The sequence below is a fragment of the Sceloporus occidentalis genome, unplaced genomic scaffold (genome assembly GCF_023333645.1).
Source record: "Sceloporus occidentalis isolate IW3139 unplaced genomic scaffold, rSceOcc1.0.p SCAF_49, whole genome shotgun sequence".
Lineage (NCBI taxonomy): Eukaryota > Metazoa > Chordata > Lepidosauria > Squamata > Phrynosomatidae > Sceloporus > Sceloporus occidentalis.
The window spans coordinates 383209-397421 of record NW_028317029.1 but is presented as its reverse complement, the minus strand read 5'-3'; the positions used below and the strand labels follow the sequence as shown (position 1 = coordinate 397421).

The following is a 14213-nucleotide window of genomic DNA, read 5'->3' as shown; positions in this document are numbered from 1 at the left end:
CGCTTGTTTATCTCCCGTCCATTAGGTAGAACAGATTTATGTCCTTTATAGAAAAACGCGTATTAAAGCACTCGCTGGGTGACCCTAACCCTCTCAGAACCTCGATATGTATTTTTCAACGCTAAACACTCGACTTAGAAGCTGCAGTCCTGTTGCTGCAGCTGCTCTCCTCCATCCGGTGCAACGTTTCTTGCCAGTGATTGGCTGTTTCAACAACGAAACAAGGCGGATGCATAGAGAAGTTTCTGATGAAACCCTCCGTACATTTGCCTGGAAATAAAACATTAAAGGCGACACTTGGCTATCCAATGCAGTAAACGCCCCGGCCCTTCTGTATTGCATTTGGACAACGCTGCTTTAGGAGCTGGATATAGAAGCTGTACAGGGAAAGATCGGTGGCCCCCAACTCCAGACATTAGCGAAAGTACAGTGTTTTTGGTGGTAAAATATAAACCAAACCCCTGTGTTTAAGGAAGATGTTTTTCTTTAATGGGGTTGGTAATGTGATGGAAAATCTGTAAGGTTTGCTGTTGTAATTTTATTTAAACAGGATTTTCCAAAATGTTGACTTTAAGTGTATTATAAATCCTCTCTTTTGCAGCATTATATTAACTCATTTTTATGTTTTTTTTAATAGAATAAGCTTTAGCAGCCAGCATGGAGGAGCTGCTACTGTTACCGGGAGAAAGTGTCAAAGACATGGGTATGTCAACTAGTTCTTCATGCTTTCACGCCTAACGCTCAACACTTTGTTTCATAGCGGTACCCCTGCTTGCATGTCCCCGTTTCCCGAATACCGATGATCTTTGCTTGTCCTCTGCTCTCCTCCACCTAGACGTCTCAACAGCTGACGTCCGAGAATCTTTCATGGGTGGCGCTTTTAATAGGCTAGAGACCCAATTGCTTTGTACCTTTTTTGAATTCCTAAAATATTTTTAGAAAACTAGCTTATTTCTTTATTCTGATTTATAACATAATCAGAATGCTGTGGATGTCCTTCCTTCATAGCTATCATTTGCATTTAAAGTAGAAATCTATGTGTGCCGTGGGATATATCTGCACTCTTATGTAAATAATGTAAGGCCAGCTCAAATGGTATAGAGAGGTATGCATACTGACCTGGCCTACTTTTACAACTTTAGACCACTTTTCATAAATAATAATTATTTTTGTTAATATTATTTTCTCTTACTAATGTTGTCTTTGTAACTTTTTGCAGCCAAAGATGTCACTTACATTTGCCCTTTCACCGGCGCTATTCGAGGAAGTTTCACAGTAACAAACTACAGGCTGTATTTTAAAAGTCTGGAAAGGGTAAGAAATGACGCTGCCGCTATTGCCGTGTTTGAATAAACGTTCATTGACTGTCAGAAGCTTACAGTCATTGACTGATTGCCCGTATCAAAACGCTGCAATATTATATTTATGCAGATATTGTGCATTTTACAGAATAAAAAAATACTGGTTTATGACTTAACTATTTCACTAAGGTAGAAATTATTATGATTTATTGTTTTATATAGCGCCATAAAATTCCGTAGCGCTGTAAATGGTTCGACAGATATATCTAAAGCAGCCCCATTTTTCTTTTATTGTTTTTTTTTTTAAAGTGCTGTATGTAATTGAACCATAATTTCATTGCTTTATTATGATCTGTAGGTTTCACTTGTTTTTGCATGTTTTTTCCACCCTCATAACAGTTTCATCTTTGCTTAGCTTGTTACAATAACTCATACTGTTTACTACTTTTTGTTCCTTTAGGACCATCGCTTAGTTCTGGATGCCCCTCTTGGAGTCATCAGCAGAATAGAAAAAATAGGGGGAGCCGCAAGCCGTGGGGAAAATTCCCATGGCATAGAAATTGTGTGTAAGGTAAGTTCCGCTAATATTGTGTTTGTTGCATCTCTGAAGCATAGAGCCTGTGGCTTATATTTTTGTCTACATGGGGAGAATGCAATAGTACCCAAAGGCAAGTGTTAAAAAGCATCACCAACCTGCCGCCCTGTAACTGCTGCCAGGTTCTATGAGGAGAATTCCCGCTTTCTGAGTGCTTATTGATTGTGGGAACCTACAGATTGGCTTTCAATGAGAGAAAATGTTTTGGGGTGGCTGTTCCGATGCTTATTTTTTATTTTTAAGTACACCCGTATCATGATTGTGTTATGATTGGGTGATCCCTTAGGGCCATGGCTAATCCACCTAGGTATCACATATACGTACAGTTTAGTGCATATAAACTCAAATGATCAGTAAATAAAACCCTGAGAAGATTATTTAAGTACCGTTTTTAATGGTTTTAGTTAATCCGGATGGGAAGCTTTACCTTTCCACTTGCATTCGCTTTTTGAAAAATGCTTTTTGCGAGCCTAACATAGAAGTCACTGATACTTTTAAAAATGTATTTTTATTATGAGCATCTTCCATCCTACTCTTTGCATGCATTGGTTTAAGCTTTAGTTATCCATTCAAGCACTTAGTTTCCCAAACATCTACTTTCTTTCCTTATCAGTGCTTAGATTGTTCAATTACTGGCACTGGAAGCTGGTCTCATAATGAATAAGCTCCCTGGTCTGACGTGACAGGATAATAAAATCCCTGGCTGTCACATCGAAGAACACAATTGGACCATTCTTGTAAACAGGCCTTTGAGTTGCCTTCATGTTAACGCAAAGGAGTCGTTATTGTATTAAATAATAAATTAAGCCACTGGCAATCGTATTGTGTGTTCATGAAGTTTTTTTTTTTCCCTTTTTTTTTTTCTTCTAGGACATGCGCAATATACGATTTGCTTACAAACAAGATGCACGCACTCGTAAAACAGTATTTGAGAACCTTGTGAAGTATGCCTTTCCATTAAATCACAGTTTGGTATGTATATGTATGGGAAGTTTTTCCTTTCTCAGTGTCTAACATATTGTGAACCTTGACAAAGGATCACTACTATAACTGACTAATTGATAGAGTTGTCTTCAATGTATTTGTTCCTTTCGTGTAAAATACATCTGCTGGCTTGCCCTGGGATATTTGGGAAAACAGCTTTACAGAGCAACTGCCCCGTGGGAAAAGTCTCTAGCTGTAGAGGCTCGCTCAGTTTGAATCCTAGAAGCAAGTTACATTTATAGTATGTACATTTATGTACATTTATGGGATTCTAGTGCAATATTCACAGAGGATTTGTAGGGACATTTTTACCACATTCTTGATGATGTATCCAAAAAAAAACTATTCTAGACATGAAATGCATGCAGGGTTATCAGGCGTAATAGTAGATAAGGGAATGTTGGTCCAGGGTGAGTAAAACTGCCTTGGAGTCGAGAAGGATTTTTTCCCTTTGAAATCCCACATAGTAGGTGGAACGTCAGCTTCACCCGGGTGTTTGGATTGGTTTAAGTGTTCATTCACATTTATTCCTTGATCATTTTATGTAATAAAATGTGATAATCCGGCTCACATTTAGTGTTTCAATAGGCATCTAAATCCCTTTGAAAACTGAAATTTTTCATTGTGATGATTTGGGTCAGTGTTAAATATTTTCTTTTCCTACTAATAGCTTTATTTAGCAGCTTTTACTTTTAAGCAGTTTTGACTTCCCCAGATGTAGCATAATAACCCGCCTCATAACTGCTTTCCACGCAGCCTTTGTTTGCTTTTGAATACAAAGAGGTTTTTCCTGAAGATGGTTGGAAAGTATATGACCCAATAACGGAATACAGGCGACAGGTACGTTTCCTCTTCTTTCCTTTCTTATTAGTTCATCGGCGATACGCGGGTGCATTTTATCTATTTAAGTCTCTAATTATTGAGCAGGCAATCATCACGTTCTTAACCCAGATTTAGCAAAACAAATCCCAACAAAAATATATCCAAATAGTAGCAGCATCTGAGTTGTTGACAGATTACATCCACTTTACTGTCCAGTTCTTCAGGTGACAATTTCCTTGTTGTTTCACCGTTAATGATGTTGGCAGATTTGGAATACAAGAAATTCCGGAAAGTACCAGGGAAAGCTTTAAATTAACCTCCTTCCCAAACCAGCGGCAAGTCCACACCATGAGGAATAACAGCATTTGTGATCGGTAATGCAGTGCAATTCCCTATGTTCTCTTAAGCCGACGGGCTATACCCAGAAGATCTAGAAACCAGAGAGAAGACTCCGCTTCCGGCTTTGCGCAACCGAATTCCAAATCGCATGAGATAGAGTGGCTTATATGAACAGATTTCTTTTTCTCGCTGCATTTTCATTTATCAAACGGCAAATGCAAATGTTACTTTTTATGTCGAATTTTGTGCTTCTGCCTTTAAGACTTTTTTTTTTCCCTTTCTATTTAGGGTATTCCTAATGAAAGCTGGAGAATTTCAAAAATAAATGATCGGTATGATTTGTGTGATTCTTATCCGGCCCTTCTGGTTGTACCAGTAAATATCTCTGACGAGGAGCTGAAGAAAGTGGCAGCCTTCAGAGCCCGGGATCGAGTACCGGTAAGTAAGAGGGTAGGGTGAGCTACTAGTGATGTGTGAATGTATTTGATTGCCTTACATATCAAAGAAATGATTCAATAAAGTATTACAAAAACTGGAAACTCATCTGAATTCACAAGGGAACTGTGATGTTCCTAGAGTCATGTAATGTAAGGAACTTTTACTTTATGGAGAGTGTGGTAGGTAATTGAAGTGTCTTGCCAGCAGAAGTGGTAAAGGTTAATTCAGGAAGGGCATTTAAACGTGCAGCAGATGTGTTCGGCTGAGCCCGTCTCTTGGAGTGTGGTGTACTTATCACGCTGCTACTTTATTATGCAATATGCACTATTCTTCGGAGTAGCGTCCTAGGACTTTAAACTGTCCCTCTTAATATAGAACTTTCATTTTTGTTTTCCCTGCAGGTGCTGTCATGGCTTCACCCCGAAAGCCAAGCTGCTATAGTCCGCTGCAGCCAGCCAATGGCTGGAGTTAATGGAAAGAGGTGTAAAGAGGATGAGAAGTATCTGCAGTCCATTATGGATGCCAACGCGCAGTCCCACAAAATCTTTATATTTGATGCCAGGCCTAGTGTGAATGCTGTGGCTAACAAGGTACGTCTTTAAATACCCTGCTGTTCCCCACCCTTCATCGCTTGGTTTTGTCCGGTGGTTACTAAATAAAGGGAACCATTTTTTTTAATACTAGGATCAAATTTAAAAAAACATTTACAGCTTTATTGTGCTTTTCTTTTTGCATGATATAATCTTTCCAGGCAGCTGCTTATTAGCCATTTGTATGTTTGCTAGCTCTGATATCTTAGCCCAATATTCTAGACTCATTATCATACTGTCTGGTTAACAATAAACATCGTCTTGAGATAAAGGACGTTTATTGGAACAAAAAGAGATAAAGCCAATTTTTGTCAATATTACTCTACACGGCACTGTGATGAAGGGTTAAATGGAGGAACATTTCCTTGACAGCTTTTTGCATATTTAAAATCATGTTTTAGCTTTCTCAAGACCCTGTTTTTGATTTTTAGTCTGGTAATTGTATTGGAGATATTTGTACCCCTGGCACGCTTACGTCTGCGCCACAGAGTTGCATATGAATTCACTTTCTTCCACCAGAGGGAAGCAATAAGTTAACAAAAAGAGAGGCGTAACATAATCGGTGGTGTAGGCAATTGAATCCAGAGGGGGCAGACTGACACAGAAAGGCTTTTATTTAGCTCTGTAAACAACCAAAAACCGCAGATAGAAGCGACGGCGAGTATCTAAATCAAACACCCACCAATCTCTGGACGCGATCGCCGATCCGGCATTGGCTGGCACTTCAAGACCCTGATTTGCTAAAGGCTCCGTGAGGACTTTATGATGGAATGAATTACCGTTTCCGTGCGGTGTCCTTTTTCCGGTGGTTAAGCCTTAACGCACCAGGACTTGACCAGCAAAGCACATTGTAACCATCTTAGGCGTTGATTGTGGGATATTTTTGAGCCGGGCAGAACTGTCACAGATGTACAGTTAATACATCTGTACTATACCACCTATTTCAGAGTCCTGTATAACGTCTCCTTGCTTAGCTTTTGATTAATAGACCTAATGAACTTCTTTTATCTGCATGCCCGTAGGCGAAAAGTGGAGGATTTGAGAGTGAAGATGCGTATCAGAACGCAGAGCTGGTGTTCCTGGACATTCACAACATTCACGTCATGAGAGAGTCTCTCAGGAAACTGAAAGAGATCGCCTACCCGAGCATTCAAGAGTCAAACTGGCTGTCTAATTTGGAGTCCACCCACTGGCTGGAACATATTAAGGTCAGAGCCAGCATATTCTCCCATGTAGAAACAGAATTTGTTGGCAGAGACGAATTGTCTGTCCGTTTTTCTGTCTATTGCAACTGGACTAGTTTTCTCTACAGAAGCGTTCAGAGTCTGTGACCCTTATAACTTGTCTTGGAAAACCTTCCCGCTTGGAAACAATAGCTTCTCAACCACTCAAGACAAAGAGAAAATAAATATCACACTAAGTAATTATGTGATACTACTTCTTCCGGTTCTCAATTTATTTGGATTTCCCCTTGGAAAAAAAAAATGGATCTTTTCATAAGAAAAAGAACAATTTTATACGTACCATACAGACACAGAGGTGAACATAAGACCTACATGCTTCATTATATGCAGTGTCTCCCTCATCCATGAGACTGGTGCACAATACATGAATACACATAAAAAGTAATGAAAGCAGGACTTGTAAATCTGGTTTTGGCCTTTTCACCAGGTTTAGGTATAATTTGGGTTGCTTTAAGATGGTCCTTGTCTCTGGGCTTTTTCTATAAAAAAAATAAAATTATATATATATATATTTGAGCCAGGTCAATCATAATGGAGTCTTTAATTGAAGGTCATACCTTTTTATTGGGTCAACATATAAAAATATCTTAAAAGCCCATCTTCTTCTTTGAGGGTCCAATAAAAGGTAACCCTTTTCACCAAAGCCTGCATTATTTCTTGGACCAATATGATCAGCAATAACCAAAATATATAAAATGTTGTGTTGTGTTTTTAATTAGATTCTGTATTCTCTAATAATTCCACGCTTGATGTTTTTGTCTTTTTAAGCTAATCCTAGCCGGCGCGTTGAGGATCGCAGACAAACTGGAGTCGGGAAAAACGTCGGTGGTTGTGCACTGCAGCGATGGCTGGGACCGCACTGCCCAGCTCACGTCCCTGGCCATGCTGATGCTAGACAGCTACTACAGGACCATCCGGGGGTTCGAGGTCCTGCTCGAGAAGGAATGGCTCAGCTTCGGACACAGATTCCGTCTTGTACGTTTTGTCTCAGTCAAAATATTTTTGCTTTCAGCCTTTAACCCCATTAATCTGAGCAGTATAACACGAAATTGCTATGAAATGCCGGCCTGAAGTTCTATTATGTTCTCGATGTACTATTGGTGTGAAATCCTCTTAGGTTGCCATGTTGGTGAGTTGAGAGTCTTGCCTCCTTTTCATTTTTTTCTAAATTTTGCAGTTCTACCCCGATGTGCCATAGGCTTAGCCTATGTGCGGCCCTTGGCCATTGATAGAGTTAAAGAGAAGAGAAGCAAGCTCTATGTTGCTATAAACAATGTTACAAAAAGCAATAATTGCTAGACGTAATACTCAAACCAAATCAGCAGTGTAGGTTTTTAGGATCTTCACCGACGGGAACCTGCGCCCCAACTTCACATCAAGTCCTCTGTTGTGGAGCATGGGCAGGATGCCGACTGATAGGTTATTCTTAGTAGGTTAGTAGAATAGGTTATTCGAAGTAAAGGGAGTGCCAGGTCTTTGCCGGCCATCGATGCTGAGTAGCGGGTTATGGTGTCCTATCACAATGCTCAGCATTGCAGCCGCAGGCGCCGCCATGGGGCACTGAAACAGAGGTTTGTAGGAACAGGAATTAAGAAAGGTAACAGATGGGGAGAAAGGGGAGAGATAAATAGTGAAAAAAGTAGTAGAGATAGTAAGAAAATGAAGAGGTTAGGAGAAAGATATAGAGGAGCGATACAGAGAATGGGGAGATAATAAAACAAATGGCAGTGATGGAACATGGGTTCCATCTGAGAAGCCATAGTTAGATTATACAGGATAGGTTTAAGGTTTTCGGCTTCTCATATGGAACCCGTGTGCTGCTGTCACTGCCCTTTACTTCCTTAAAATATTAGGAAAGAAGGGTTAAACATAATGTAGATTATTCTTCAAATTGCTGCATTTATCCCCCAACAGAATCATAAATATGTCTTGTCAAAGTAAACTCCATCTGCCAAGCTGTGTGTATGCATGCATGTGAGTGTGTGTATGCGTGTGTTTGTGCATGTATGTGAACGTGAGTATATGCCTGTGTGTTGCTGGAAGGTGAAAACAACACTGCGCTACACCAGAGGTAGTCAAGAATATGCAGTGTTGTCACTTTGAGGTCCGCAACTTGGTTTCATGTAGGAAATTGGGCACTCAGCCCGAAAACATTCGCCTCCATCGCCTTAGATGAACAGAAACCGATTGATGAACCCTACAATAAGATCATATAATGAGATTCTCAAAACCCCTCCTGTGTGGGGGTGCTGTATGACCTCAATTGTAAATTATACAGAATCAAGAGTTTCTCAGGGTCCTTGACTTAAATAGCCAAGATTCTGTATAATAATAATATCAAAATGTTTACCTTTCTTTCGTTCTCAGAGAATTGGCCACGGTGATAAAAACCACGCGGATGCGGATAAATCCCCGGTGTTTCCGCAGTTTATTGACTGCGTCTGGCAAATGACCCGGCAGGTAAGCGCGAAGGACGTGAACAGAGTTACAGCAGTCTACTTGGGAAAGGATGAGAAAAGGGTGGAGAAGAACATGCAGATTAAGGGTTGAAGAGAGGATGTTAATTAGTAGTTTTCTTTCAATCATCTTTGTGTTCCTCTGTCCAGTTTGTTTATGTGAACAAAAACTGTTTGTATTCTTTTCCTCAGTTCCCCAATGCTTTTGAATTCAATGAGCATTTTCTCGTAACAATTCTGGATCACCTCTATAGCTGCCTGTTTGGGACGTTTCTCTGTAACAGCGAACAGGAGAGAATAATCGAGGTAGGATCTCCGTCACTAAAAACAAGGGGAGGATTCGGGACTCGTGTATCTGCCCCACGCTTGCTGCGATCATCCTGGACAATACATTTATTTTCCAATCTACATTAAATGTACTACGGGGGATAGACCCCAAATCTAAAGCAGCGCTGAATGGGGAGGGGAAGATTATAGACTGGCACGGCGTAGAAGAAAGGATTCTATTGAAGTTAGGAGGCAGTGAGATAAGGCCCTGCTTGGTTTATTTCTCTTATAAAAAGGGCATTACTAAGGAAACAACAATGGGGGGAAACGACCATTTTTGTTTTGCCCTGTTAGGTAGTTTTTCTGATGGCCACCTCGCCTTTTTGGCAGGCGCTTTTTATCACTCTTTGACAGAAATATGTATATTTTTAATCATTCTTTTCGGTATTGAACTCGCCATAGCGACACAATGTTACGACGTGTCTGATTTTATTTGTTTTCCGTTTTTATGTAGGGTGTCCAGCAGGAGACGGCGTCTCTGTGGTCCTTCATAAACAGCCAGCTTGAAGATTTCAGCAATCCGATGTACGTGAGCTACGCCAATCACGTCTTATTCCCGGTGGCCAGCAGCAGGCACCTGGAGCTGTGGACCGGCTATTACATACGGTGGAACCCAAGGACGCAACCTCAGGTACGGTATAAAGATTTGGGGTCTTAACGTTCCGTAACCAATGCATGAAACTTGAATCCATCTAACTTAAATTACCGGGGGAAGGATAATATTATGTAGGGGGGGGGGCTGCAAGTGTGTGTCAGCCTTCTAGTATAGTGTAAGCCTTTGTATAAACTTTTATTCCTATATAGAGTTATTGAATCTGCTAGCCGTTGTGTTATGTATATCACAAGCTGATGATTTGTTTCATGGCCGTTCTCTCAATTATTATTTATATTGAATAAACCAAATTATAAATGAATTTCTGCTTTAAGTATCAGTAGAAGTGGTTATAGTAGAACGTCAGCCGCTCAGAAACCGCCCGCGCGGCTTCACGTATCTTAACTGCTAAATAAGTTGTGTGCGAGAGAACCGGCGTCCCACTTGGTGTAATCTCTCCCATTAAAGCTAATAAGGGAGGTTATCACACGCCTGCTGTATAAAGTTTAGTGTTGCCTTGTCTAGAGCCGGAAGTAAAGTGTATATCTTCCTGTGTGGTTACTTGTTCTTGTAGGTTATTTTTATATATTTTGTCTGTCGTTGGAGATGTTCTGCCCCTTACATTGTAGAACTCGGCAAGGAAATGAGCATTTTATTTTTTATTTTTAACATTTGCTGACCGTTTCTGTTTGTCTTCACTGTTTCCGCCAGGAGGCCATCAACCACCGCTGTAAGGAGCTTCTTGCGAAGCGTGCGGAGCTCCAGAGGAAACTGGAAGAACTCCAGAGGGAGGCGAGCAATCGCTCCACTTCATCATCAGACCGAGGCGGCTCTCCGCACTCCATTACCCCGGTGCAGACGGTGGTGTAGGCACTGGCTGTCTGGGCTGCTGGCACGATGTGGCGGTGCTTATCTTTTCAGGGGCCACACGTGTAGTAGTGTGTCGCCGAGGTTTAGCACTGCTCAGTCAGCCATGATTTCCAAGCACTACAGAGAGAGGCCGGTCAGAAGGCATGCTTGTCTCCGGCAGCTGTGGTGGAGAAGCCGGCAATCGCCATTACGGAGAGAACGTCAATGCAATAAAATGCTATTTTCTCTGCGTATATCGCTACACGCCATGGCAGCCGCCCGGTAACACTCCAGGTATTGTGAAATTCCAACTCCTATGACGATCTGCAAGTATAGCCTGTACGTTATGGGAGTTGGAGTTACTCAAGCAGCTGTCATGCGCATGGTAAACACTACTAAATGCACTGATTAGGAGAAACGCGTTATAACTGGGTTCCATAAATGCACTTTTTGGGTGATTTGACTACTAGAAATATAACTATTTAGACAACTAATGATATCTTTTAACGGATATATCTGTCTTATTTTAATTGCACTCTTTTTGTTTTATCCTTTTGGATGTCAGGCAGCGTCATTTAAAAGTGTTGAATTTCACTACCGTTGTCGTTGGCATCATTATAAATATTTGAACTAAGTTTTCTTATGAATTTATATTCAGCTAACATCCTGAATAATGAGGACTCTTTCTCGTGGTCACAATTGGGTTTATTTATAAAAGGAGGAGTTATGGTTTCAAGTCCCTCGCTTCACTATTCATTATGAAATGACCTACTGACCCTGCATAATGCATAATTCTATAGGCGAGGAAACACTCACTGGTTTAACTATACATTATACAGGGCCAGCTAAGCACCTCCTGCCGCACTGCTGCTGACTCTTTATGATGTATAAATCAACGAGCTGAAACACAACTCTCCCTTTACTGAATAAATCCCACTGTCAGGTGTATTGAATATGCCTTCCATAATAGATGTGCCGGCAGAAAAATTAACATTAGTGTGTATTTAGGGGGCGATTATACGCTTTTGTGCCTTTGGGTTAAATGAGTTTTACCAAAGAAATGAATTCACTTAGAAGCCAAGGCCTTAAAAGTTTTTATTCTTGCATCTCGTCTTCTAATCTAGCCTGAAGCATTAAAACGGGCTGAGTATCTACATTAGGGGGATCAGATCACCCCTTAAACACTTTATAACAGATGCGGCAATACATTGAATGCATTGTTACAGTATATATTTTCATAAGTGCTCCTGTTAAAGGCTCGTATCTAAAATGAACTTGAATTAGCATTTTTGTACTAATTTCTAAGTTACAGACGAAGTTTTCAGGATATTATCTGGTGTGCGTTAATACTCCGTAGGGACGGCTTGCGTTAAAGTGAACGTCGTACAATAACCAAGGGATTATATTTATGTGACAAAGTAAAAAAAAGTAATATTTGATGGACAGGTAAGCCCAAGAAAGACACGCAGTGGCAACAGAATGGGATGATATTGGACCTCCCCCCAGGCATTACATCATTACATTGCATTATTATATTATTACATTATTACATTGCATTATTATATTATTGCATTGCAGCTGGTGCCTGTATCTTAGTCTCAGAGTAGAATAAAGAATCAGCGACTCAATACCTGAGTGTAACCTGCTACGAGACAGGCTGGGTCCGCGCAGAGACGATAAAGCAAATCCCCCCCCCCCTTCTTCATTTACTGGTGGCCCTTGGATGCTGCTTTATAATCAGTGAAGTAAGTTTTCTCTGCATCTATTGTCAAGTACCCTCAGCAGCGCAGGCCTTAAGGATCTTCTCTGCTGAGTCGATTATTTAATATTTGCCTTTAATTCCTAGACTCATCTAAGTAATCGCTGCCTGTTTATTCTCAGTTTCCCATTATGGTGAACTACTGCTTATACACAAGTGGAAGAGCCAGATGCACTAATAAAAAAAACAAGGTAATTAGTAACACTATGCAATAAAATAAAAGTAAATATATATTGTTTTATGTTTTGGTATTAAAAAATAGTAGGTTTTAAGGCTAGTAATTTATTTATATGCTGTGCGTGTACTTTAAATGCCTAATCTTGGAGAGTGTCAGGAACAGCCTCAATAAACCAAAGACTAACTTCTCCTGCTTGTTTCTTTGTTCATTTATCATACAATAAATCACATCTGGGTGATGGAAAAGACTCTGGCACATTCAGGACCCGTAGTTACAATCTAGAGCAAGTCTTTGAATAAAAGTTGTGATGGGAGTGATAAAGGGCCATTGGAACACAGGAGCGATGGGAGTGATAAAGGGCCATTGGAACACAGGAGCGATGGGAGTGATAAAGGGCCATTGGAACACAGGAGTGATGGGAGTGATAAAGGGCCTCTGTGTGCCTATGAAGAGATGACATTAAAAATCAGCTGTTTCCGGCTACAATAGTCATTTATAACATTAACCCCGTCTGCGCTGGATTTCTGATCTTCATTTTAATAGACAAAATGTGCTTTTCTTTTGAAAACAAGGGCATGTCTAAGTGACCCCAAACTTTTCACCAAAAGTGTATATATTTTTATATATAAGCAAAGGAATGTTATTTTAGGAAACTAAATATGTCCCACCCCCGTTTCTTCATGCAAGGTCAATGAAGCTTTCTAGAAGAACCGGGTTCTGTAAAGTCAATTTCTTTTCCTATTCTAAAGATGGGCAGTGGAGCTTTGGGATCGCAGTCTAAACCCATGGCAGGAATGAGTGAACGATGTATTTTCTGTCAGGAGAGAAAACACTCGGTAATCAAATTACCGATATGAAGGCAAAACAACTTCATTCTTCATGCAGAAGACAGATACAATGTTTGGTCTGTGATTGATATCGAGTCAGGGTTAATCTGGTCCATGACAGGCAGTGATCCTGGCTAATGCCAGCTCCTGTCCTAACGCCTCCTGAAAGCAGCCTCCGTGCCCAGCACGTTATCTATGATCTGGGCTCCCATCAGCAGCCTCACGTCACACGCCTGCACGGCCTCCTGCCTGCTAACCCCAGCCGGGCTCCGGCACAGCCCAAGGGCCTTAAACACCCATACAGGTACATGGCCTGCCACCCCTGCCGCACATCCCGCCAGCACTGCTCATTCACCTTCTTCCAGCTGCCTGAGACTCCTGCACCGCTCCAGGTCTCTGGCATACAGACAGACCACGGCCTCCTGCGCTCACCAGGCCACACTGTCATTCACTTCTGGGTCCAGATCACCCAGGAACTGCCCCAGGAGAGACACACTGTCCTTACGCACACACATGCACTAACCATATACACTGCCCTTACACACACACACGTACACTACCCCTATACACTGCCCTTACGCACACGCATGCACTACCCATATACACTGACTGCCCTTACACACACATACATACACTACCCCTATACACTGCCCTTACGCACACGCATGCACTGCCCTTATACACAAACATACAGGGTCAACAAGACGTTGATACTCGCATACAAAATATTTAATGCACTAAATTGTCTCGCTTTGCTTATACCAGTATTTCTCAGCATCATTCCTTAAGCATTGGAGGCTTTTCAGTATCCCCCCTAATGAGAACAGGCAGATGTCTTTGCTTATCTGTGATAATCTTAAAAGAGGAAAGAAGGGGTAACACTATCTGAGAATTAATCGATGGAGCATAAGA

General features: G+C 41.0%; 1 protein-coding gene across 3 annotated transcripts; it reads left to right on the top strand.

Annotated features, from left to right (window-relative positions):
* The first annotated feature begins 657 nt into the window (after positions 1-657).
* On the top strand, positions 658-10558 carry LOC149288806 (phosphatidylinositol-3,5-bisphosphate 3-phosphatase MTMR2-like). Of its 3 annotated transcripts, XM_089491117.1 has the most exons (13): positions 658-703; positions 1220-1314; positions 1762-1872; positions 2767-2868; positions 3637-3720; positions 4330-4479; positions 4881-5069; positions 6092-6277; positions 7082-7288; positions 8681-8773; positions 8962-9075; positions 9551-9727; positions 10400-10558. In XM_089491117.1, the coding sequence occupies exons 1-13, from the start codon at positions 658-660 to the stop codon at positions 10556-10558; spliced, it is 1713 nt and encodes a 570-aa protein (XP_089347243.1). The 3 variants fall into 3 exon arrangements, with proteins under 3 accessions (XP_089347243.1, XP_089347244.1, XP_089347245.1); XM_089491118.1 differs by lacking the exon at positions 8681-8773; XM_089491119.1 differs by lacking the exons at positions 2767-2868; positions 3637-3720.
* Positions 10559-14213: the final 3655 nt, after the last annotated feature.